This window comes from Lichenostomus cassidix, chromosome 4 (genome assembly GCF_008360975.1).
Source record: "Lichenostomus cassidix isolate B80296 chromosome 4, HeHo_3.0, whole genome shotgun sequence".
Lineage (NCBI taxonomy): Eukaryota > Metazoa > Chordata > Aves > Passeriformes > Meliphagidae > Lichenostomus > Lichenostomus cassidix.
The window spans coordinates 26,581,264-26,603,165 of NC_139484.1; the positions used below are offsets into that span (position 1 = coordinate 26,581,264).

Genomic DNA, 21,902 nt, shown 5'->3' on the forward strand with positions numbered 1-21,902 from the left:
TCTGCGTCCTTGCAAAATTTTCATGGCTCTTCTGATTTGGGGTGTTGCAGGGTGTAGCTAATACTCTGAAAAGGCTTCGGGATTCCTGGATGAAAGGTGTGATGAAAGAAGTGTATTGTTATTGTTTTAGGAGAGGAATCATGCTACTGGGTAAGCCTCTGTCACTGAGACTTGCTGGACTTGTTTGTTCTGACTTGCCTATGACTCCTTTCTTTCTTAATTCAGGAGATAAAGCCTCAAGTCTATGCTGAGATGCTGCACAGTGTGTTGTGGCGTTCAGGACGGTGCATCTCCCAGGGAGAAGAGCTTCTTGCCAACCTCTCAGTGGTACCCAGAGGTGAGTGTCACAGGCTTCTGGCTTGCTCCTTGTTATTTTGGGCAGCATGGCTACATTGTGTCTAGATTTATAGGGCAGTTTGATGTTTGACTGAGGGTGTGGGGAGAATGGCGATAGTTCTGAGCTTGCTTGTGGTTTGATCTGCCTTTCATGCATCGGTAATCCTTCTGATATCTCAACCTTTCTCCTTACCCAAAATGCTTTTGTTTTCTGAGAATTCTTCAGCTCATCTACAGCAAGGTGGCCTATGGGGAGAGCAGGTGAGAGTCATCTCACTGTGCCTGACTCTGAGCTACCATTTGTGCTAGAGAGGTTAGGATATGTTGCAGGCCCAACTGCTGAACTAGAGGATGAGCAGAGTACAGTTGGTCAAAGTAGCTTCTTGTGCTTTTGTTTGTTTTCATGGACTTTGTATGCAGCCAGTGAAGTGTTAATCTGTGCAGAATCAGCTTGGAAACACACCAAATTTGGCACCTGACCATTTCGTCAGCCCTGCATTGGAATGAAAATCAAACTGAAAACCCACAGAGACTATAACTGCTTGTGTGGTATCTTGCTTTTGGAGTAGATTTCAAGAAGAAGAACAAAGGGAGGCAGGCAGAGCTATTTTTGAAGGCTGGAAAGTAGAGATCTACTGCTATAATCTGTGGCTGCCAAACTAACAGAACAAGATACTTGTCTGCGACCAACATAGCTGGAAGGGGAAATCTGAGAGGCAAAGATGATGTAAAAGTTAGAGAAACTTAGCCTAAAGTGATTGCAATCAGTGGCTATATACTTAATACTTTCTTTAGACTGAGATGACCTCTCAGTGTTCATGCAGACTGTAAGTCCTTATATAGTGAGTAGTCCTCCTACTTCTACTAAAGCTTGTTTCAGAACATGGGAGTCTTTCTCAAGATGCTGGCTGTGTCAGTCAACTGTAGAAAGACGCATTATTGATCCAAGGTATTTTAACCCTTGGCGTTACAGTTACATCCCACAGACTGTTGTAGGGGTAAGGGAGGCTACCTCTATCCCAACAATTAAAGACCTCACAATTTCCAAACAGTTGTGTGCAAAATGGATGAGAGAGTAAGGAACAGCAAACCTTTTGGGCTGTTTGCAGAGGTGATCGGATAATCAGGGAAGCCTGTATGAGCAGCATTTTGACATCATGAATGTAGTTGCTGGGAAGCTCTGAGTTAAGACATCCCAAAGACTGAATGCTGCCCTTGAATCTTGAAGCAAATGACAAGAGCTGTATTTCAGCTGTTGTCTTTTCCCAGCTGAAATGTGCTCAGGGGAAGCAGCAAGACCTTAGTAAAATTGGACGGTTGAGGGGAGGAGCTCAATTAGTGAGTGCAAATACATTACTGATGCTTTATCTGACTGCAGAGGGGTGGCATGCAGCACCTGCTGTTTTTGTGGGATGTTCAAGGGTGTGGGGAGATCAAGCTGATTCAGCATGACGCATAGAAGAACGCACACTTCATTTCCCTCAGCAGATCCCTTCAATGGTTGGAAGTCTTCCATTGTATCAGAATGCTTTAGGAGATACCCGACACTGAGTAATTGAGGCAGGTAGGTAACTGACCTCATCCAAAAAGGGTCTGGCAGTACTTCGGCAGGCACTATCTGCTTCTACTTCAGTTCTCAAAGTCGTAGGGGTTGTTGTCCCACTCTTTGAGAAGTGTGTGTCCTGAGTATACCACAAGTGCACAGGAGAAGCGCTAACTAGGTTGGTGTGGTTGCTTGTGGTAAAGGTGGGAGTGAAATTAGCGTGTCCTGTTTTGTGGCCCTGTGCTTTTTCTACAGGTCTCCTGGACTAAGCCAGATATATCTCAGTTGCTGCCATTCCCAACCATCCTGCCAGGGTAGATAGCTTCAGCGACATAGCCTGGATTTTCAAATCACACTCACCAGGCCAGCAGATTAGTCTATTCAATTGTCTTGTGAAAGGTCCTATTTCTAGGAAGAATGATTGTAGACATGTACCTGACTCCATCAACTGGGAAAGCTGGTCTTGGCTGTAGCTGTGCGGAGACCCTCCTCAGCAGTTGTGCCACCCAAACTCTGTCACTGGCTCTCCTGAAAACGCTTCTGCTAGCAGGGGTATAATAATAAAAAAATGTAATAATAAATGCATTATAGCAAGATAGCAGCAGATCGCATAGAAGTTGTGTGTTTTCTTCTATGCGGAGCATGGCAAAGCACTTTCAGTAAACAGGTGGTACTAGAAAACATGGTTTAGATCAATCTAAAAGCAAATCTAGTTTGGGGTGCTGTGAGGACTTAGTACAAGAACTCAAAAAATGTCAAGGGTGGATCTGTAAAACAGAAGAGGGTAGCTGTTTCCTGCTTATCCAGCAGCTCAGTGACTAGGGCCACATGATAAAGTTACACTTCATTTTCTTGTCTGAACAGATGCTTTCTGATCTGTTTGCTGGTGTTGCTTTTGCTGAGGCTTTTGATAGCGCACAGTAATTCAGCCAGGAGAGATGGATAATCTCAATATAGTGAATCAAATCCTGTCAGGAAGAGGTGTGAGCTGAACTTGCATTGTGAACAAATATAGTTACATTTTAGGGAGTTCAGTACAGGAAGAGAGAGGAAAAACAGCCTGTCATCTGTGTATTGTGCTTGTCTTTTACTTTTGGGTAAATGTTGCAAATTCAAAGGTAAAGAATTCATTTGGGGCTGATCAGGAATCCAGTCTGAAATCCTACATGCTTTCTCAGTGGTTCCACAAGGAAGACACGACAATTTTAGCTCTGTAAAATTTCAGTATAACTCTTCTTCATAATGTGCCAATAACTATTAACGTAGCTTTATTTCTTGCTGTATTTCACTATTGAAATTTCTTGTATCGAGGCTTTATTTAATGTATCTCTCTCTAAACACAACTTTAGTGTATTTTAAATACTTAATTCTATGAAAACTGTTATTTCAAAATAATTAATTTGGATTTTTTTTTCAGTATGGAATAACTTTTTAGTGATCACAGTCTTTGTCTCAGAGCCAAGGTGTGTAAACTAGGAGATTTAATAGTTTGCTCTTCCCAATCCAAATTAGCTGTGATATGAACAGGAGAGATGGTGCTGTCTCCATGGATTATCTTGGGCCCCTTGGGAATGACGCATGTTTTAAATGAGAACACAGATTGCTGGAGGAGGTTTAATGTTCACTGATAGTATTGCCAAGATAAGCAGGTCTGTACTGAACTAAAGGATCTTGGGTTTGAAACTTCTCACTAATTCACTGCACACTGAAAGCTGCCAGATACGGACCGTGAGGAGGTGGTTTTCAGAGCAGGGAGGACTTGGCCTTCAGGGTCTCCCAGTGGAGTCTGGCTGTCAATCTCTTGTTAAGGTTTGCTCCTGTGGACTGTGAGTTACCTCATTCATGCTAGAGGGTGAATGCATTGGTGTTATCTGAATTCCCCTGTCGGCCCTACTAAGAGTTAATTTGCAGCTTATTGGAGTTTGGGCAGTAAGAAAAGTCAAAGCCTGTGGTATAAGGAAACAAGAAATGTGAGGCTGTACAAAACGCAAGACTCCAGATGGCATCACACAGACAGCTGTGGTATTTGGGGTCTTCTGAGGAAAACACCTGTCTATTGAGCAGTGTCTCTTTGCCCCAGGAAGAAAGAAAGGGTGCATCCGTGGTTGAAGTGTTTCATCTGCACTGCAGAGGATCAGTGTTTATCTGGCCAGTGAGTGTTGCTGGGTGGAGCAGAATTTGCTTGGTTACTAGAGTGCAGAGAAGACCATGTCTAATTCCTAAACAGGGGGATCCACCTGCCACTAAACTATATAACTATGGAGGTGGATGTCCCAGGCACAGGAATCCTTGTCAGGTGGTTACTCTGGTAGAGCATGACAGTCCTACCCTCTGTGGCACCATAGCAAAAAAGGCTAGGGGAGTGGAGAGCTGGTTGGAGGTGTAATGTGTATGTATAATGAATGCATTGAGTGGACATAACCTGAACAAGAGCTGTCTTTCACTAACCATCCTAGTCTCTGTCTCAGCAGAGCTAGGGATACCTAGTTGTGAGATAAAATATTAAAAAAACCCAAAAACATGGGGGCTGCTGAGCTGGGTCCTGAACACAGACATTACAGTTGAAGGACACCTGTAATTGTATGCTGTAGGAGTTGATGAGTCTTCGTGCAAAAGATTATTTTTCTCCTATTCTGCTACTTAGCAAGATGGAAGTCAAAAACATCCTGATAAAGGGAGGAAACTGTGTTGGTTTTGAAGGGATATTTCCACTTTTAATTTGGATATCCTATAAACAAATTAATTACCTGTACGTGTTGTTGGTTGACACCTCGGGGTGTTGGTGGATGAGACGCTGAACATGACCCAGTAAGGTGTACTCACAGCCCAGAAAGCCAACTGTGACCTGGGCTGAACCAAAAGAGCTGTGGCCAGCAGTTTTGAGGGAGGTGGTTCTACTCTGCTCTTATAGAGTACTGGAGTACTCATCCAGCTCTGGATAAGCCCAGCATTAGAGGGACACAGATCTGTTGGAGCAAGGCCAGAGAAGGGTCTTGAAGATAATCAGAGGGCTGGAACAGCTTTCGTGTTAAGACAGACTGATAGAATTCTGGCTGTTCAGCCTGGAGAAGAGGAGGCTCCTGGAAGATGCTATGAAGAAATTCTTCACTCTGAAGGATGAGAGACATGAACAGGTTGCCCAGAAAAGTTGTGGACTCCCCATCCCTGGCTGGAAATGTTCATGGCCAAGTTGGGTGGGGTTTTGAGCAACCTCCTCTAGTGCAAGGTGTCCCTGCCCAAGGCAGGGGGGTTGGAACTAGATGGTTTTTAATAATCCCTTCCAACGCAAACCATTCTATGATATGAATGCTTTAATCTTTTTTCTTAAAAAAATTTTGACTGAAATCAGTATCAGAAGTGGTGTAGACTTTTATTCCTCATCTTCCATATTTCCCTTTCTCTCAGCACTACAGCACTTCCTAAGGTTTCTGTTTCCCTTTGCAAGTCTGTGTGACCTGTGGAGAATGAGCAGTTCTGAAATGTTGGAGGAGAATGGGGTCTGTGCTGCCAGAGTTTGTTGCTGGAGCTGGTATTTGCACAAAAAGGAAGCAGAGACAGATGGTTGGAAGGACAGTGCTGCCTGTGAGAGCATGAGTCTCACACGCCAGGAGATGCTCAGTTTTTTTAATCTTAAGCCTTTGTAGCTTTGGCATGAGGCCATATCTTGAGGAAATCTGTCTGGATAGAGTTCACAAAATTCAGTGGTTATGATCCAAGAGTACAGTTGCCTCAATATCTGCAAACACAGCCATATGCTGCTAGGGACCTGTTGTATGTTCTCTGTGCCAAGAGAAGTGGAGGGATGGTGCTCCAATTGCCATTCAGGTGGAAGCCCACTGGACTGGGGACAGCTGCATGACAGGGAACCACTCTGATTGAGATGGATGGTAGGTGCTCAGGTTGGAAGCAAAAACTCTTCAGTGAGGAGAGCAGAGTGAGATGCAAAAGCTTCATCTTTCAAGCATGAGATGTGGCTAGCTAAGGAGGGGCAGAGGCATGTTGCCATAGTGGGCTGTTCTGATTAGCCAAGAGGCTTGCCCTCAAGGGTGGTAATTGACTGCCCATGAGTTATGCTGCAATTCCCTGGGACTGGGAAAGGCTGTGATATGGGTAGGGGAGTGTTCCACAGAAGGCTGATGCATATTGAAGAAACTGAGGCAGAACAGTTCCATTGGTTTTAATCCAAATCTCCTAATCTCTTAAACTATCAGAGTTGATGGATAGTGTATACAGTGAATGTCTACATAGTGAGAATTCAAGGCCTCAGTTGAGCCAGTTGAGTCCTAGTGGGTGTTATTTAGGTGCCTATTGCAACCTGCAGTTTTCAAAGAAAGTAATCTTGGCCGGCCTGGGCTTTCAGACTCCTATGAACTGCCCTACAGCCTTGACATGAGGAAACTGAGCCAGGCTAGCGGGGAGAAAACTTGGGCTATGCACTGCCAGAGCAGGACTTTTCCCCAGTAAAGTAGGAGCAGCAGAAGGAGAGGTATTTGGTTTCTCCATAGCATGTGACTCTGAAAGAGAAAACTTGATCCTGATCACCTCTCCTGTGAATTTTGGTAACACCAAGAAACTGCTTGTGACCACCTGCAGTTGTGGTGCTGGCTGAAGCTGTTCTGTTTTCACTTTCCTTTTCCGGTATGCCACCTGTTTGAGTGGGTAAAAAATTTGCTTTGCTTCGCTTCTTAAGTAATGGACCAAGATGCCTGACAGGACTCTCACTAGCCAAAACCAAACTTTTATGTGAGATTAAACTTTAGGTTGCTTCCAATTTCCCTGTCAGTTGCTGAATACACCCTTGCTGTCTGCAGACCTCTCAGCTCTTTTCTCTGTAGTGCTCTCTGGTTTAGGTTTTTTTCCTGTTTGCTTTGCTTGCCATTTCTCGCTTGTGGCTTTACTAGGTTTTCTTCCCATCAGAGCAGAGGGTTTAACACCATCCCCCTTTCCCACCACTTTGCCATCCTTTGTGGTCTTGGATTTGTGAACCAGACCCTCGCCTTCACTGCTCATCTGCCCACTCAGCTCATTTTGTGAGATGGAGCCTCTGCTGGTAACCTACTCTATTTACACTGCAATTGCTTCTTTCCCACCTTTTAGTCAGAAAACCTGTAAAGAGTTTTTCTCTCTGCCTGCCTTGCTCAGAAATGGCTGTGCCATAGGTCTCACAAGGGGAAAACAGCATTTAGTATATCTGGTTCACAGCAATTCAAACATGGATCAGTGGGTGTAAAGCAGCATGGTGACAAGCCAGCCCAGTCCTCCTCCCCAGGGCTGACTGCTGGCATTTGTCACTCCTGGCATATCTGAGAGATTATCTGAGGTGTTTTTCTGATACCTTGTACTAATGCAGACCATGTTGTGGAGACTCAGTATGTGGCTTGACAATTACCACATAGTGTGCTGAGGAATTACTGGGGATCTTTAATAATTGTGCTTAAGGTTTTGCATCATCCTACAATAAAGCTACTGAAGGCAAGCGCAAAAATGCAGTTTTCTTAATGTTCCATTGCTTAATGCTGCACTGGAGGATACAAGTGAAGGCAAAAGTCTTCTGTGCCTTTGTCCATGTGTGACTCAAGTTCCCAACCATTTTACAGGCCTGCTCTTGGCTTTCAGAGAGTTACTCAGTCTGGATCTTGTTGTCATGTCACATTTGCACACAAGTACCTCTTTCTCTCTAGATTATCTGGCAGGAGACAGGATGAGGTCTCTTTCAATGTATGTGTGGCTTTGGAGCAATAAGTCCCAAACCCTGTAGGGACTCAATAAATGTTTCTACTCATACCAAGTAAAAATAACCAAAGCTCTGTATTATGTGGCATCTCTGGTTGCCTAGAGTATCCTTGGGGCAGAGGTTATTTTACCAGTCATGAATTATTACATTTATGTTCAGTTTAAGTGCCTGTGTGGGCAGTCAGCTGCACCTGAAATCTGTGTAATATTTCTTGAAGTGAAACTGTCTCTGATAACAATACCTGCACAACTTTTTCTTAGGGTATATGTGAGGCAACAGAGGCAAGTTAGAACACAAGAAATTCTGACTAAATATAAAGGAAAAGATTTTGCCATGAGGATGGACAGTGACTGGACCAGAGACCTTGAAAGACTGAGTTATCTTTCTCCTTGGAGATACTAAAAATTTGACTGGACAAAGCCTGGAGCAACCTGCTTTAGTGGGCCCTAATTTAAACAGTCAGACCGTTGGAGTCCAGAGGTCCTTCCCAACCTACCTCATTCTGTGGAGTTTTTCAGCTGAGCTAAGCTGTGCCAGATATTGTACTATTGTCTTTGTACTAGAGTTGAATTTCTCCATGTTGTTTTCTTCAACACAGGCAGTGATCCAGATGGCAGCAAGGCATCTAGAGCCATGGAAGATTGCTGTCATTGCTGTGTCGGTGATAGTAGGCTTAGCCCTCATCATTGGCTTGATTACATTTTTTTTGTGCAATGGTAAGTGCCCCACTATTTTGTTGTCATAAGCCTTCAGGAATCTGTTGTGTTTCACTTACTACTGTGGTACTGCCTGATGATTTAGGTATGCAATTCACCCCTGATATAAAACTCACATGAGAGCTTTCTAAATGCTATTCACAATCTGAATTGTTCTGAAAACCTGTGAGAATACTTGAAATATGTTTTACTTGAAGCAGGTATTTCAGTTTTAACTCTCTTTTTGTTACTTGCCCTGATGCCTCCACTGGTATCTATGACTGACCAAAGGATAGCAGGCTTCTGCATAAGCCAGAGGTGTGTCTCATACTCAGGCTATGCATAGTAAGCTTAGTCTTAAACGGGGTTTTTGCAGAAACTCAACCTGGCACCTCTAGCTGAGAATATTCTTGAAAGAGAGAGGGCAGAGGTTTAGGCTTTTCAGAGCCCAGGACTCAACTCTGGTTAGCAAGGGCCCAGTTTCAGTAGCAGATCATAGAATCAATAAAGTTGGAAAAGATCTTTGAGATCTCCAGGTCCAAACATCTTGGTTCATGACTTGAAGACAATTAATTCCATTCACAGTCACTTGCCTCATGAATGAAGTTGAGTAATTCCATTCCCAGTCTCTGAGATACCAGTATGAGTTTTCTGAAATGTCTTCCTGCTGGAATGGAGTTAATCATGTTGCCATCTCAGCTTGCCAAGTATTGGTGAGGTTTGCACTAGGACACCAGAAGGAGGCACTGCAAAGCTACAGCTTAGTTTTGCTTTTTGCCAGCTCTGTGTTACAGGGCCCCTCTCTGCCGTTCACCTGAAAACCATTTTAAACTTACCCTGACTGCTAAGCAGGTGCAAACAGGGACACGCCAGAGTGCAGCTAGGGAGAAGTGAATGCATCTGAGTCGGAAGGGACATAGTGGGGCTCCTTTGTCTCGCGCTGTGCTCACTCAGGCCAACAAGAAGATGGACCCCAGGGAAATGTTGTAGTGGGTGTAATTTGGAGCTCCTTGGGATGGTCCTCAAAGAAGAAATGACCCCTAGATGGTCCATAGAGCAACAGGATTGTCCAGAACTCATTATTCCAAAGTGCGGCTAAAGCTTTAATTTCACAGCTGACAGGACTGCAGCCAGAGCTTGGGACCCTGACTTGTGCCATGTTCTGTGAGATACCATGCATCTTTGAATTGTACTAAAGATGATCATCCACCTTTCCTTCTTTTTCTTCTCTGTAGATCAAGACAGATATTACAATGCATCTTTCCTAATCACCAATGTTGACTACAATCCTCAGTATGAAAGGCAAACTACAGATGAGTTCAGGAGCCTAAGCGAAGATATTGAAGCCATGGTAAACTAAAAGTTTCTCTGTTTACACCTGACCTATGGTGAAGAGTTCTGCAATTGTGTGACTGGAAATAGGGTCAGAAGTGATTGTGCCTCATCCCTACATGTCTGGCCTTACCTTTCACACCTTGCTGTTGTGGGTTAAAGATGCAGAGCTGACTGTATACAAGCAGATGGTAAGCACAGGCGCTGTCTGTTCCAGAAGCCCTGTAGTGGAACTGGCAACCACAGAGCAGAATGGACAGTGAAATTGGCCAACTCAGCTATTTATTTTGGATCTGTATTTTCCGATGGAAATTTAGTGTGAGCTTTGTTCTAGAGGTGGAGATCTGAAGGCATTTTCTTGTGTTTCAGAGGCTCATGAGGCTGTTATATTGTGAAAGCATGTACTTACTGCAGGTGTTTTTTAACACACTCTTTTATTTTAACAGATATCTGAAATATTCAGGGGGTCCTTTTTAAGTAAAAGGTTCATCAGGTCCCACGTTGTCAGTCTAAGGTAAGTAATATAAAGGCCAGGAATAAGCAGAGATGTGATAAATATCTTTTCTTCCTGCCTGTTGACCATATGGAGCATTCCTGGCTGCTTATAATTGGGCTACACCAGCAGGGTGACTAAGTTGGTGTCTGGTTGTTGCTGTTCTTCAGTGCTCACCACACTGAGGGCTCAGTTAACTTAAGAGATCAGCAAGGAAGAGAAGTTTAGCCTTATGGTTCTGCAGATTACCTGTACATAAGTTGTTTGTGGCTGTGATGCAGGATCTGGATTATTGGGTGATCCCCATCTTCACTACTAGCTAACAGCTTAAGAGATGCAGAATAAGCTCTTTTTTCCACTCATTTCTTCCTGTGGAAGCTTGAGCTTGTGTTTGCCCCTCTGCATGATGTACAGTAGGAGGTGACTATTCTGCCTCTGTGAAAAGGTCTGAAGGAATAAATGATTCCACTGTGATATACATGAATATAGATGAGGGAACATAGACATGGATATAGGAGAGGGTCCTGTGTGAGAGATTCAAGTCTTTCTTCTGCAGTAATTATGTATCACTCTCAGTGGTAAGAGCCATTGCTTCCCTCTCCTCCATGTTACTTTTTTTTGGAGTTGTACTTCTGTAAGGCTCAATTCTACTGTGGAATATTTTTCCCTAGATGTCAAAAAATGCTGGACTTCCCACAAATGTCCTTCTTCACAGCATTTTTAAAATTTTTTGCTTTTACATGTCTCTAGATGGAATGAGTAATTTCCCTAAACTGTTTTCCTTAGACATCGTTTTCTGATGCTGGTTTCTTCCACAAGCCTCCCATAGTGTACACCAACAGAAATTGCAGAGCTTGGGCGTTAGAGTCCAAGTGACTTCTTTACACCTTTTAGGTTGATCTCTTCCAAGCTTGTTTTCATTTCAGATAATTTGTACAGCTAGGCATGGGAGAAGCTTAGCTGCATCTCTGCTCCCTTTCCCTCAAAGCTTCAGCTGGTTTTCCTTTATACTGTTTAAAATATTGGGCCAAATATTTTATAGTGTCAGTAAGTGATCTCAAACTATTGAGAATGTTGCATCTAAACACAATAGATCTAACTGGCCAGTATATGGACTAGTGACTTAAATGTAAAGAAATGCCAAAAGACCTTTTCAAGTTCTGTTTTAACTGGATCCTAATTTGGCTGTCAGGAATGGCCTGTTGGATGTGTTGGATGTCTGTTGAAGGGTTTTAATTAGCTATATTGTTGCCCCTGCCATTTGTGTTCTACATATTAGGACCTGTATGGAGGCCAAAGGGAGTGGTCCCTTCTTTGCTTCTCAGTTCTACTGCTTATAACAGTTCCCAGAAAATTCCCTCTGATCATTGTCATAGCAAGGAGCTTTTGCTCCCTGCTGACATATCATCATCTTCCTTTACTTGAGCACAGCCATGCTGTTTGTTCTGGACATCTGTGCAGACCAGACCTAGTCTCATATAAAGAAGGCAGGCAGTGCAAAGCAGAACCAGGAGCATTAGTGGGCAAAGAGAACGACACCATTTGTTTTTGTTGGTTTGTAGCCGAGATCCTGGTGGAGTGCTTGCATCTGTTGTTCTGGTATTTAAATTTCCCTCTGCTGACAGTGAAGCAACAACCCGGGGTCAAGTCAATCGTGTGTTACTCAGAAGGCTGAAAGCAACCTCGACATACCTGAATGTTGACCAGTCTACCATTGGCCTCACAGGCAAGTGCCTTAGGTTTGTGTTTTCAGCTTGGAATTTGTTCCTCACACTTTGCTGTTCTTAGTGTAATAAGTTTCACCTTAGTATGCAAATATGGGCTATTCTTGTTTTCTTTTTTTGCCTTCTCAAAATTGTCCATTTGGCTGCCATAAGGAAGACAGAACATGAAAAGAACTAAAACATATTGGCACTGATTTATGAGTGTGAGCTCTTCTCTGTGCATCAGAGGCTTTCCCTGTGTAACCTAGTTGTGTTGAATGAAATAGTCCCCTCAATTTATCAAAAAAGACCCAACTTTGTCACCATGGGTTCACAAGCTATTTTAAGACGCACAGTAAATTGAATAAGAACCTATATCACCAGGCACTGGAATGCAGAGTCCTCAAGCTATTAAAAAATGAAAGGCTGAGGTGGCTCCCTTCTCTACCCTGTGCCATTTCCTTTGCTTATTTGACTGATTGCTGTAAGAAGAGTCCATAACAGGATCCTGAGGATCCCTGTGCAGTAATCCTCTCCCATGAATGTTGTGGATTGCCATCAGACTCTGACAGAGGGATTTTTTTAGGAAAGAAATTAGAAATGTTGCAGTTTGCCTTCAGTCAATCCTAGCACAGAGGATTTGTGAAGAGTCGTTTGACCACCTTACCACCCTAAACCTGAACAAATGCCTGTAGGCATTTGCTGGTGGCTGTGCACATTGTACATGTAGAACTTGGACCTACTTGCAGTCATCTACTGCTTTTGTTAGCTCTGAGCTAAGGCAAGAAATATGCATCCTGTGGCCTTATACTTTCAGTGAGGAACAGAGGATTAACTGAACTTCTCCAACAGAGCAAATTAATTCTTGTACTGTTACTCCATGCAGCAGTGTAAGCCATTTAATTTGCATTTCTGGGTACAGGGAGAAAGTCTGGGCTAGATCATGTAGCCCATGAGATAAACTTACTGTGGTCCTTGCTTTTCATTCCAGAGTTGAACAAGGAAAAGGGAGATAACCTTTTAAACAACTGTAAGTACAAATGCTTTATAGTAAAGGTCCAGGGATGTGGTGCTAGAGGTTCTGTACTTACAAAATCCTTATACTTTTATGATACAAGTTGAAAAAAGAATTTGTTGCAGATAGCAGAGCAGTAGACAGTGCATGAACCAAGGAAGACTTCAGCTCTTTTCCTTGCAGTCTTGCTGGCCCTGTACTCTCTGTAGAATCAAGCATTCTGGCTTGGTGGTGGGAAGCACTTGCTTTAATGTTTGTTGTTGGAAGTAGGGGCGTGTAGTGAGATGCTGTTAGCAAATTTGCACAAGGACAACAGTTTTGCTGTGGGCCATCCTTCTTTCCAGAATACTTAACATTTTCCGTCCTTCCCCCTCCTCCCTGAAGAAAGGTTTGGCAATAGATGTCTGTCAAATTTGAGCTGAACTTTAAGGAAAGGCCAGAGGGTGTGAGAAGAAGAGCTGTCCACACTGAGAGCAAGGCAGTGGCACAGCCCTGGAGAGTGACAGGTTCTCAGTCCTTCTCCTATTCTGTGCTCCCCCTTGAGGTCTGAGAGCTCCTCTGGAAACAGGGAGACAGCATAAGTACCCTCCCAGGGCACTCCATCAGTCCCCTCCATGGTCTTGAAGACTGCATGTTAGCTTTCCATCTTCAAATGGCCTCTGAGAATTAACTGGTTTGAATCTAACTTTTTTTTCAGCTGGGTAATACATGACTGTGCTGTTGGCATAGTGGCTGTAAGTAAATTGTTGGGAAGAGGACACTATTTTTTTGTTGCTGCTGCCAAGGCTAACCTGGAGGTGGCCTGACAAAACCCCTTCTTTCAGTGTCTCAGACACACAGCCTTTAGGCCCTATGGGAGTACATATGGGCTTGTGTGCCTGAGAACTGGCTTAATGAAAAAGTACTGAGTCTTTTATCAAACTTCTTTGTTTACCCTGCCTCTATGCTGAGGCACTTGTGACCATGGCACTTGGTTTCCCTGCTTTAGGTGAAGGCTGTCTCTTGACAGAGACTCCTGCCCTGTTATGCCTGTGCCTGCAGCCATGAGAGCCTTCAATCAGCTAAAGCAGAGCTGCCTTTTGTTTGACAGGCTGTGGAATACGAAGACAGGCATTCTCCTTCACAGGAGTGGAGAGAATAACTGGTGGGCAGCGTGCACGGGAGGGAGAATGGCCATGGCAGGCGAGTATTCAGCTTGATGGGACCCACCGCTGTGGTGCGTCAATTATCAGCAACACCTGGCTGGTGACTGCAGCCCACTGCTTTAGAGGGTAAGTCATCAGCACCTCTCTGATCCTATAGTCCTGAGGACTCTTGGGTGCTCTGACTTTTTGTGACCCCCTGATATCTGTATCTGCTCAAAGATAATGAAGTTTGACACTTCTCTTTTCCTTAGGCAAACCTGGCCACATTGTTTTTTAATGCTTAAACAGAGAGCTAAGCTCCCTTAGGGACCTTTTCTTGTGTGGCTGTGGCATAACCTCAAATATCTTACAGAGTTAGAGATGCTCGGAGGTGGACTGCCAGCTTTGGAATTCTGCTGAGGCCTCCAAAACAGAGAAAACTTGTCCGAAGAATTATTGTTCACGAAAGTTACAGTGACTTTCTCCTTAATCATGAATATGATGTGGCTGTTGTGCAACTTGCCTCTGCTATTGAGTTCACAAGTGATGTGCACAGTGTCTGCCTTCCTGAAGCATCTCATATTTTCCCAAACAATGCTTCCTGTTATGTCACTGGCTGGGGAGCTTTGGAGAATGATGGTGAGTGTCTCGTGCCTCCCTGTGCCCTGTCACACCTGTGTCTGAGATGACTGATGTTAGTTTTATGGGGTTTTTTGTTTATTTTGAGCTCCTTAGACTTGGTGTTTGATAGGTGCATGTTTGGACTTAGTTTGCTGCTTTTTTTTCTGGCTTGGTCAGTGGATTGGATATGGGGGGAAGACCCTTAAGGTTAGTCTTACAGGATTTAAGAGCAGCTTCTCCTAGTTGCTGCATGCACAGTGCTAGTTGAATACATTCTGTTCTCCAGTCCCTCTGGGTTTAGCTCTGATGTGAGTTCTTTTGCTATTCAGATTTGTCATAGATGCACCATGACAATTTTCATCAGTTGTTCTCTCTTTGGTCATAAATGAGGCCTCATCCAGTGATTTGAGTGAGCTTCTTTCACATTAGTCCATGCCATTGAAGTTAGAGATGATGGGTCTATAAATCTGCTTGTGAGATCCACTGAACTGTATAGGTTATGTTTCATGGGAGACCCTTGGGATGTGTAGTGATTGTCCAAAGCTATGCTGCAGTTAACCAAATGGCTCTTTTCAATTATAGCAAGGACATATCCTGTAGCCTACAGTTGAATTCAACACTGAAATATGTACAAAAATCCATTTGTCCATTATGCTAAAGAGAATCTGGTGATGATGAATGATGGATAAGAGTTATTTCTGGGAACAAGTGAAGGACTTTGGCAGTGGGGGGAGCTTTCTTATTCCTGAGACGTTGTCTAGGTAGCTCCTTTAATTGCCTGTGATGGCAGAAAAGTGGCAGGAAAATTTGGCTACTCCTAATCTTTGATATTTTTATGTTGCCTATCCTGTCTACTAATTCTAATGCTACTTCTCCTTCTAGGCTATAGTGTTAATCAGCTTCGACAAGCAGAAGTGAGAATTATAAGTACTGAGATTTGCAATAGGGCAGAAGTGTATGGTGGAGCAATAACACCTGGAATGTTGTGTGCTGGATACTTGGAGGGGCAGGTGGATGCTTGCCAGGTAAGTCTCTTGATAGGTAGTAGTAAAAAGGAAATAGGTGGGGTGGAAGGTGATGTTTTCTAGAAATAAAATGTACTTTGGGCAACCTTAAGTTTATGAGTTTCAGTATCTTGATAGATACAAATGAAGAACTTCACGGCTCATGGGCTGAAGTCTGCATTTCAGTTTGCATGAGGTTTATATACAATGTACCAGTGAGACAATGCAGATGTGAAGGTGTGGACTGGGAGAGACTGAATTATACACAGGCTGTGAGCCTCTGTCTTGTCAGTAAACTGTGTGAAACTTGAATTATAGCTGATATCCAGAGAAAAATACCTGTCAGTTGTAACAGAGCAATTTGGGACCTGCTTAATTAGTGAGGTGAACACTGTTTACATTTTTCTGCCTGTTGACATTTTTCTCCTTAGGGTGATTCTGGTGGGCCACTGGTGCATGCGAATTCCAGAGGAATCTGGTATCTTGTGGGAATAGTGAGCTGGGGAGATGAATGTGGCAAGCAAAATAAACCAGGAGTGTACACACGAGTGACTTACTATCGAAACTGGATCCACTCCAAAACGGGCATCTGAAACCTGGAACAGGTTAAGTTTTGTGGGCTGTGTACAGCTACTCCTGTGACACATCCTGCTCCGTGGTCACCCTCTAAGCAGCTGCTGGCTTAGCTTGTGGTCATGTATAAAGTACCTGTATGCTTGGAGCAGTCTTGAAATTGGACTTGACATTGGTTTGGCCTACAGCCAGACAGGAATGGACTTGATCCATGTGACAGTTGTTTGTTCAGGAAGTAGTCTGTCAGAGGACAACTGCCTTCATCTGTATGCAATATAGTGACCCTTTTTTCTTCATGGCCACATGTCTTGGCCCCAAGTTTTACACCCAAGCAAAGTGTTTGAGCCCAAACAATCATCTGACCAGCATCCAAGACAAGCCATAACAGAAACCTGTCCCACCCATTTCCTGTGTGCTCACAAGGCTCTATCTATCCATAGACAGGCTACAAACCTGACTCTGAGGCTGCTGTACTTCTGAATTCTTGAGCTTTCTCCTGCATCATTCCAGGGAGTGTACCATAATGAAGAATGGAAGATGGCTTAGAGAAGTCCTGGTTCCTAATATCACATTGGACTGTTACTTAAGTGAATAGAAAACTTTTCCTAGCCTGAAAAAGAAATGAATGGAAAACACCAGTTTGTGTCCACCTCCTTAGAAGAAGTGAACATAGGCCCACTCATTGCTTCATATAAACAGCCTCTACTACAGCATTTGCTATGGGAATGATTGCTGGACTTTAGACCAAAAACCACTGTATGTTCATACCAGTCTGTTGTCATAGCAGAATATTTAGCTGAATTTATTTCCATTTTTAACTTTCCAGAGTGTATTTTTCTGAATAAAAGTCCTTTGCTTTTTGTGCAGGATGGACGATATGACCATTGTCAAAAAATACTTCTCAAATTTTTTATTCTTGTGAATGCTCTTCTCAAGTCTTTATAATTTTATATGTGCATCTTTAGCTGTATCCTGTAAAAAAAAAAGAAAAGCTTTTGTGTTACTGTGGAAATGCCCATCTCCTTCAGAGCAGGACAGAACTTCTAACAGGCCCAGAAATCTTATGTACCGATCTCTCTCACAGGAAGTAAGAATTGCCTGTGTTGCATTGCCAGACTGTAGCTAACTCATTTGATCTCAACCACACAAACCTCATATTCTCTCTGAGACTTCATGTTTTCAGGAGCCCATGTTTCTGTCAGCCAGGTAGATATCAAATGCTTTCTACAAGTCAGCAGCAGAACACACCTGTTCCTGGTGAGGATGCTCTACTTGGTGTGTCTGCAAGCTTTCCAAAACTTCATGTGGATCCTGATCCTGACAACAGCAAGTGCTGTGGACTTAATTGCTGGATAATGGAGCATTCAACTGCTCCCTTCTCCCTCTGTGGTCAGAAGAGAAAGAACTAAGCAGAGGGGATACTGGCCACACTGCCAAGACTCGGAGCTAGTCCAGCACGGCAAGCAAGCAAGAACCTTATGCCAAGCTAGAAAAGGCGAACAGCAGGCTTTCAGCATGCTCTTAGTTAGAAGGGCTGGGGGAAACAGACCCTCAGTGATTACAGTCTTAGGATCAGAGTGTTGCTCCAGTTCAGCACCAGTCAGCTGGCAGTCAATGGCAGTTCAGGGATTCCCTCTGGACTGTGCAGCTTGCTGCCAGTGCTACCAAATAGACCAGTGATCCCGCCAGAGCAGTGATAACAGAATCATTTTGATAACATATCCTGTGATCTGACTGTTTGTCAGTACAGAGAACCATGCTTTTCTAGAGCCTCACTGGAGGTACTGAAATATTTGGATGCGCAGAGAAGGTCTGCAACTGTTGTGTCTTCTATACTTGTGTATACATGGTGCTTAATTTTTTTTCTCAGGGAACTTTTCTTGTGGAAAGTTGTGAGCTTCAGAAACAAAACTTGGTGGCTTAATTTCTACATAATGAATAAAAACTGTCAGACTGTTTCCATAGGTCTGAGCCCAACAAATTTCATTTTAGCCTCTTCAGCAGACCATGACTTTGAAGTATATTGCTTGTTAGAGAAAGCTTAGAACTGATATATGACAATTTTTTTTTCTTTGTCATAGCAGTTGTCTTACCAGGAGGGTGAAAAAAATTTATATTTATGAAGAAAAGCATCATTACAAGATAGTATGGATTTCCATTTCTCAAAGCACTTTAGACTTGGATTTTCAAAGGGCATAATGGTTTCCCCATCCTGCTGGATTTCATTCTAACTTGCACACTTAACATTTTTAGGGCTGCAAATACCAACTTTCTCACCAATTCCCCAAAACAGAGAAGTAGATGTCCAAAAAATGTATTTTGAATCTGTGAACTTTACAGTTTGGCTTATTTTAGGTACAATATCAGAAAGCCTTAAGCATTTCACTCTGTATCAAGGGCTGGAGTAAACCTCATTCTTCAAAGTGGTGCACACAAGACTGAAAAACTCAACTTGTCATTTGTTTAAGAAGCTGCCAGTGCTGAGCATCTACTTGTAGAGATACAATACCTGAGTCACCTTAATGGTGAGTACCAGCACAGTGCAGCCAGGAGGAGTGGGATGAAGAAGACCTGGCATCTACATGGTGTATGTTTTGGAAGCCTTTATTTTGGACTATTTTGTGGAATTTTTTCTTATATCATCTGGAAATTTCTGTTCTAGTTTCTTCTGGAAGCAATGTAGTTTACATGCTCTGAGGCCTCTTGTTGATGCAAAGCAGTATAAATGGTGACTATCAAGGAGAACATTTGAAAGAACAAACTTCATCCAAGGGAGTGCTGGTGTGGCTGGATGTGATGGGCCTGAATCCCTTACTTGTGGCAAAACTGCACTGATGTCATCCTTGACTGGCTTTTCATGAGGAAAATTAAGGGAATCTGAAGCCAAAACTTTTTATTTGCTTTAAGGTGGTCTAGCAGACTTGTATTTATTTTAAGCTGCGTTTTCACCTGTTTGTGAAGCCACAAGCTGCAATTTCTCTCATCTGTGTTTTTGGTGGAATTAACATCTTCACTCAAGGCAGAACGGGAGGTATCTAAACATACAATAATGCATGACACGCAGGAATGTAATTTATATTTAAATTAAATAAAATCTGTTAAATTTACCTTCTGTTTCATGTACTTACTAATTTCTTGCATCACAATAAGCAACTGTAAGTTGGAGACACCTCTGTTTTAAAACATGTTACACTGATCCTATACCATGGATTTATGTTCTGGCTTTTATGTAGTCCTAATCATCTTGCTTTTTCAATTCTTAGAAGCTGTTAGATGAGCAAAATGTCATCCAGACTAGGACAGAATTTACCCACCTGGCCAGCGGTTACCCAAATTTACGTGCAGGTAAACAGGTCCTGTGTCATCCACTAGAGGGTGAATCGTATTGTACAAGAGCCTTAAGCTCTTGGCTGCTGGTGGTGCTCTGCCTCAACTCAGTAGAGAGGAGCTGGAGGACAAGGCACTGTGTCCCTGCTGCCTTGGAGATGCAGAGATGCTACACCATTTGGTAGCAAAATCTGGGGAGGCTGCAGCTGTTCAGCTTTAAAGCATCAGCATCTGCAGCAGAGGGTGAGTTTCAGGCTTCTCCCATCAGAAAGCTGGCATCAAATGCTCCCCTCTAAGTATGTTAAATACAGTAGGCAATGGCTCTGAAAGCAAGGGCTGAGCAGGTTTTGTCTGCTTATCTGCAACAACAAAGCCAGAACTATGTGCTGTGGAAAGTAGACTGGAAATGCACATGGTCAGGTATTTTTGGCATCATGGATCAATTTTCTGAGCTTGTCAGCGTTCTTGCTGTGTGGTGTTTGTTCCCTCAGCACCTGTGCTTTCCATCTTCCAGCTGTGCCACTGGGCTGTTTGTTACTTGAGGAAGGATTTGCCATTAGCCTGGCATCCAGAGCCTATTTAAACCAGAGATCATTCTTTGTAAATCAATACAAACAAACAGCAATTGTCACACATCTCTGACCTTCACCAGGCTCTTGGGATCACCTGCAGCCTTTGGAGCTGTGACTCAGTCTGGCAGTGTTCTCCAGGCCAGCACATGACCTGCATACCAAAGGGGGCTGTTGATGGCAACATTCCTTCCCCAGTGGACAGACTAGATGGAGGGACTGTGCTAGGTAATAATGTCTCCATGCTAGAGCATGGTGAAAATGTAAGAAAAAATTTTACTGTGAGAGTGCTTGAACTTTGAACCAGATTGTCAGGAGAAGTTATGGAGTCGCCATCCTTGGAGATGCGCAAAACACAACTGGATGTGATCCTTAGCACTCTCATCCAGCTACACTTATTTTGAGCAGAGGTATTGGGCTAGACCAGCCCCAGAGCTCCCTTTCTGCCTCAGCTACTCTGTGATTCTGTTCTCCGCAAGTGCCTTAGCAGCTTCAGGGAAAGGCACGTGGCCTGGCTAAGTGGTAGACACTGTGTCAGGTGAGCTGACTGTCCCCAGCTGTGCCTGTGACAGCTGGGTGCTCTGGAAGCCAGCCTAAAGAAGCCTGACACCAAGTCATTTTCATGCTTGACTCTTAGATTCTGTAACAGTGCTGCTGTCCCAAACTTGCCTAACACTGTTTCCTTTACATAATCAATGGAAACAGCTGGGCATGGAAGGGAAAACAATCCATTCTGTGCCACCTAGCTGGAAAGCAGCTTACCCAAGAGAGAGCTCAGCCAGAAAATCTCACAGGCAGGCAGTGAACCAAGTGGGACCCTTATTTGATACTCTGCATGTTTCTATCAGTGACTAATCTCCTGAACTACAGCTGAAAGGACAGCCAGAGCCAAAAGAGCTGCAGGATGGAGGTCTTGGACATGGTTTTCATTAGGTCTAATTTAGTCTATGAAGCCTTGAAGGCTAATGCAGTGTTTGATAAATCAGGCACCCACTGACAAGAGTCCCATGTAGAGTCTCGCATGCTGCTGCAGAATAAACTGGAACTGGTAACAGCTGTGGCAGAAAGCATCTCAGACTCTGTTTAGCTTCCACAGGCAACTTAGCTGCTAAGAAATAATATGAAATCAAATCAAAGCTACCTATTTTTGAAATGTAGAGATGTAGGAAAAGCCTTGCTTTGCATGTGCTGCCTTCTGCAGAGTGCTAAGTTCTCCCAGTAAGTCCCTCTAGCACTTTAGATGTGTGAAACAATGCTGCTCTTTTTTCTTAAATTGGAGCTGTGCTTGTAAAAGATTTATTTGTACAGTGCTCTGTTTCCCTATAGGCCTAGTCTAAGCCATGTGAAGATCTCCTGTCTCTTTGGAGATGCTGTGTGCCTTGATGTGGAGGAGAGGTTTCATGCACTGGATATAGAGTGGGTTGTTAGCCTGACAGAAGAAAATTCAGGCTGGCTTGTTTCACTGCACCAAGCAGCAGCTCTCTCTGAGCAGCTGCAGAGGACCAGCACACGTGTGCCACCTTTTTGGCTCAAACCAGGCAACGGGCTATGAGTTCTTTGTTAATGGCTCTGGCAGTGGGGGACTTCTGTTGTCAAAGGGCGTTGCTGGTATTCTGGGCTGGCTTCCCTGGCTGCAGCTCAGACGGGTGTAGCAGTTTCTGTTACAAGGGCCTGGAAAGAGGGACTGTTTGGAAACCAGCCAGGGCAGGAGCTAGCATACTTCAGAGCTTGAGGCCATTGCTGTAGCATCCAAGAGTCTCCACGCGTTCAGTATCTCAAATTTGCATGGGCATGTAATAAAATCTTGCCCCAAGTGACTTTTCAAGGCTCAAG

At 43.6% G+C, this 21,902-nt stretch overlaps 1 protein-coding gene across 1 annotated transcript; it reads left to right on the top strand.

Annotated features, from left to right (window-relative positions):
• The first annotated feature begins 225 nt into the window (after positions 1-225).
• LOC146438121 (transmembrane protease serine 11D-like) lies at positions 226-19,280 on the top strand. The gene is made up of 10 exons (XM_085058442.1): positions 226-337; positions 8,212-8,329; positions 9,544-9,659; positions 10,087-10,154; positions 11,696-11,859; positions 12,828-12,866; positions 13,942-14,122; positions 14,349-14,614; positions 15,479-15,621; positions 16,032-19,280. The coding sequence occupies exons 1-10, from the start codon at positions 245-247 to the stop codon at positions 16,191-16,193; spliced, it is 1,350 nt and encodes a 449-aa protein (XP_084914568.1). The 5' UTR covers positions 226-244; the 3' UTR covers positions 16,194-19,280.
• The last annotated feature ends 2,622 nt before the right edge of the window (positions 19,281-21,902 follow it).

What these genes read in the sequence shown, in the direction of transcription:
- LOC146438121 (XM_085058442.1), top strand. Translation starts at nt 245, where the DNA reads ATGCTGAGATGCTGCACAGTGTGTTGTGGCGTTCAGGACGGTGCATCT. An exon ending in TCCCACGTTGTCAGTCTAAG is followed by an intron (nt 10,155 to 11,695) that starts GTAAGTAATATA and finishes GTTGGTTTGTAG; the next exon opens with CCGAGATCCTGGTGGAGTGC. An exon ending in GTCTACCATTGGCCTCACAG is followed by an intron (nt 11,860 to 12,827) that starts GCAAGTGCCTTA and finishes TTTTCATTCCAG; the next exon opens with AGTTGAACAAGGAAAAGGGA.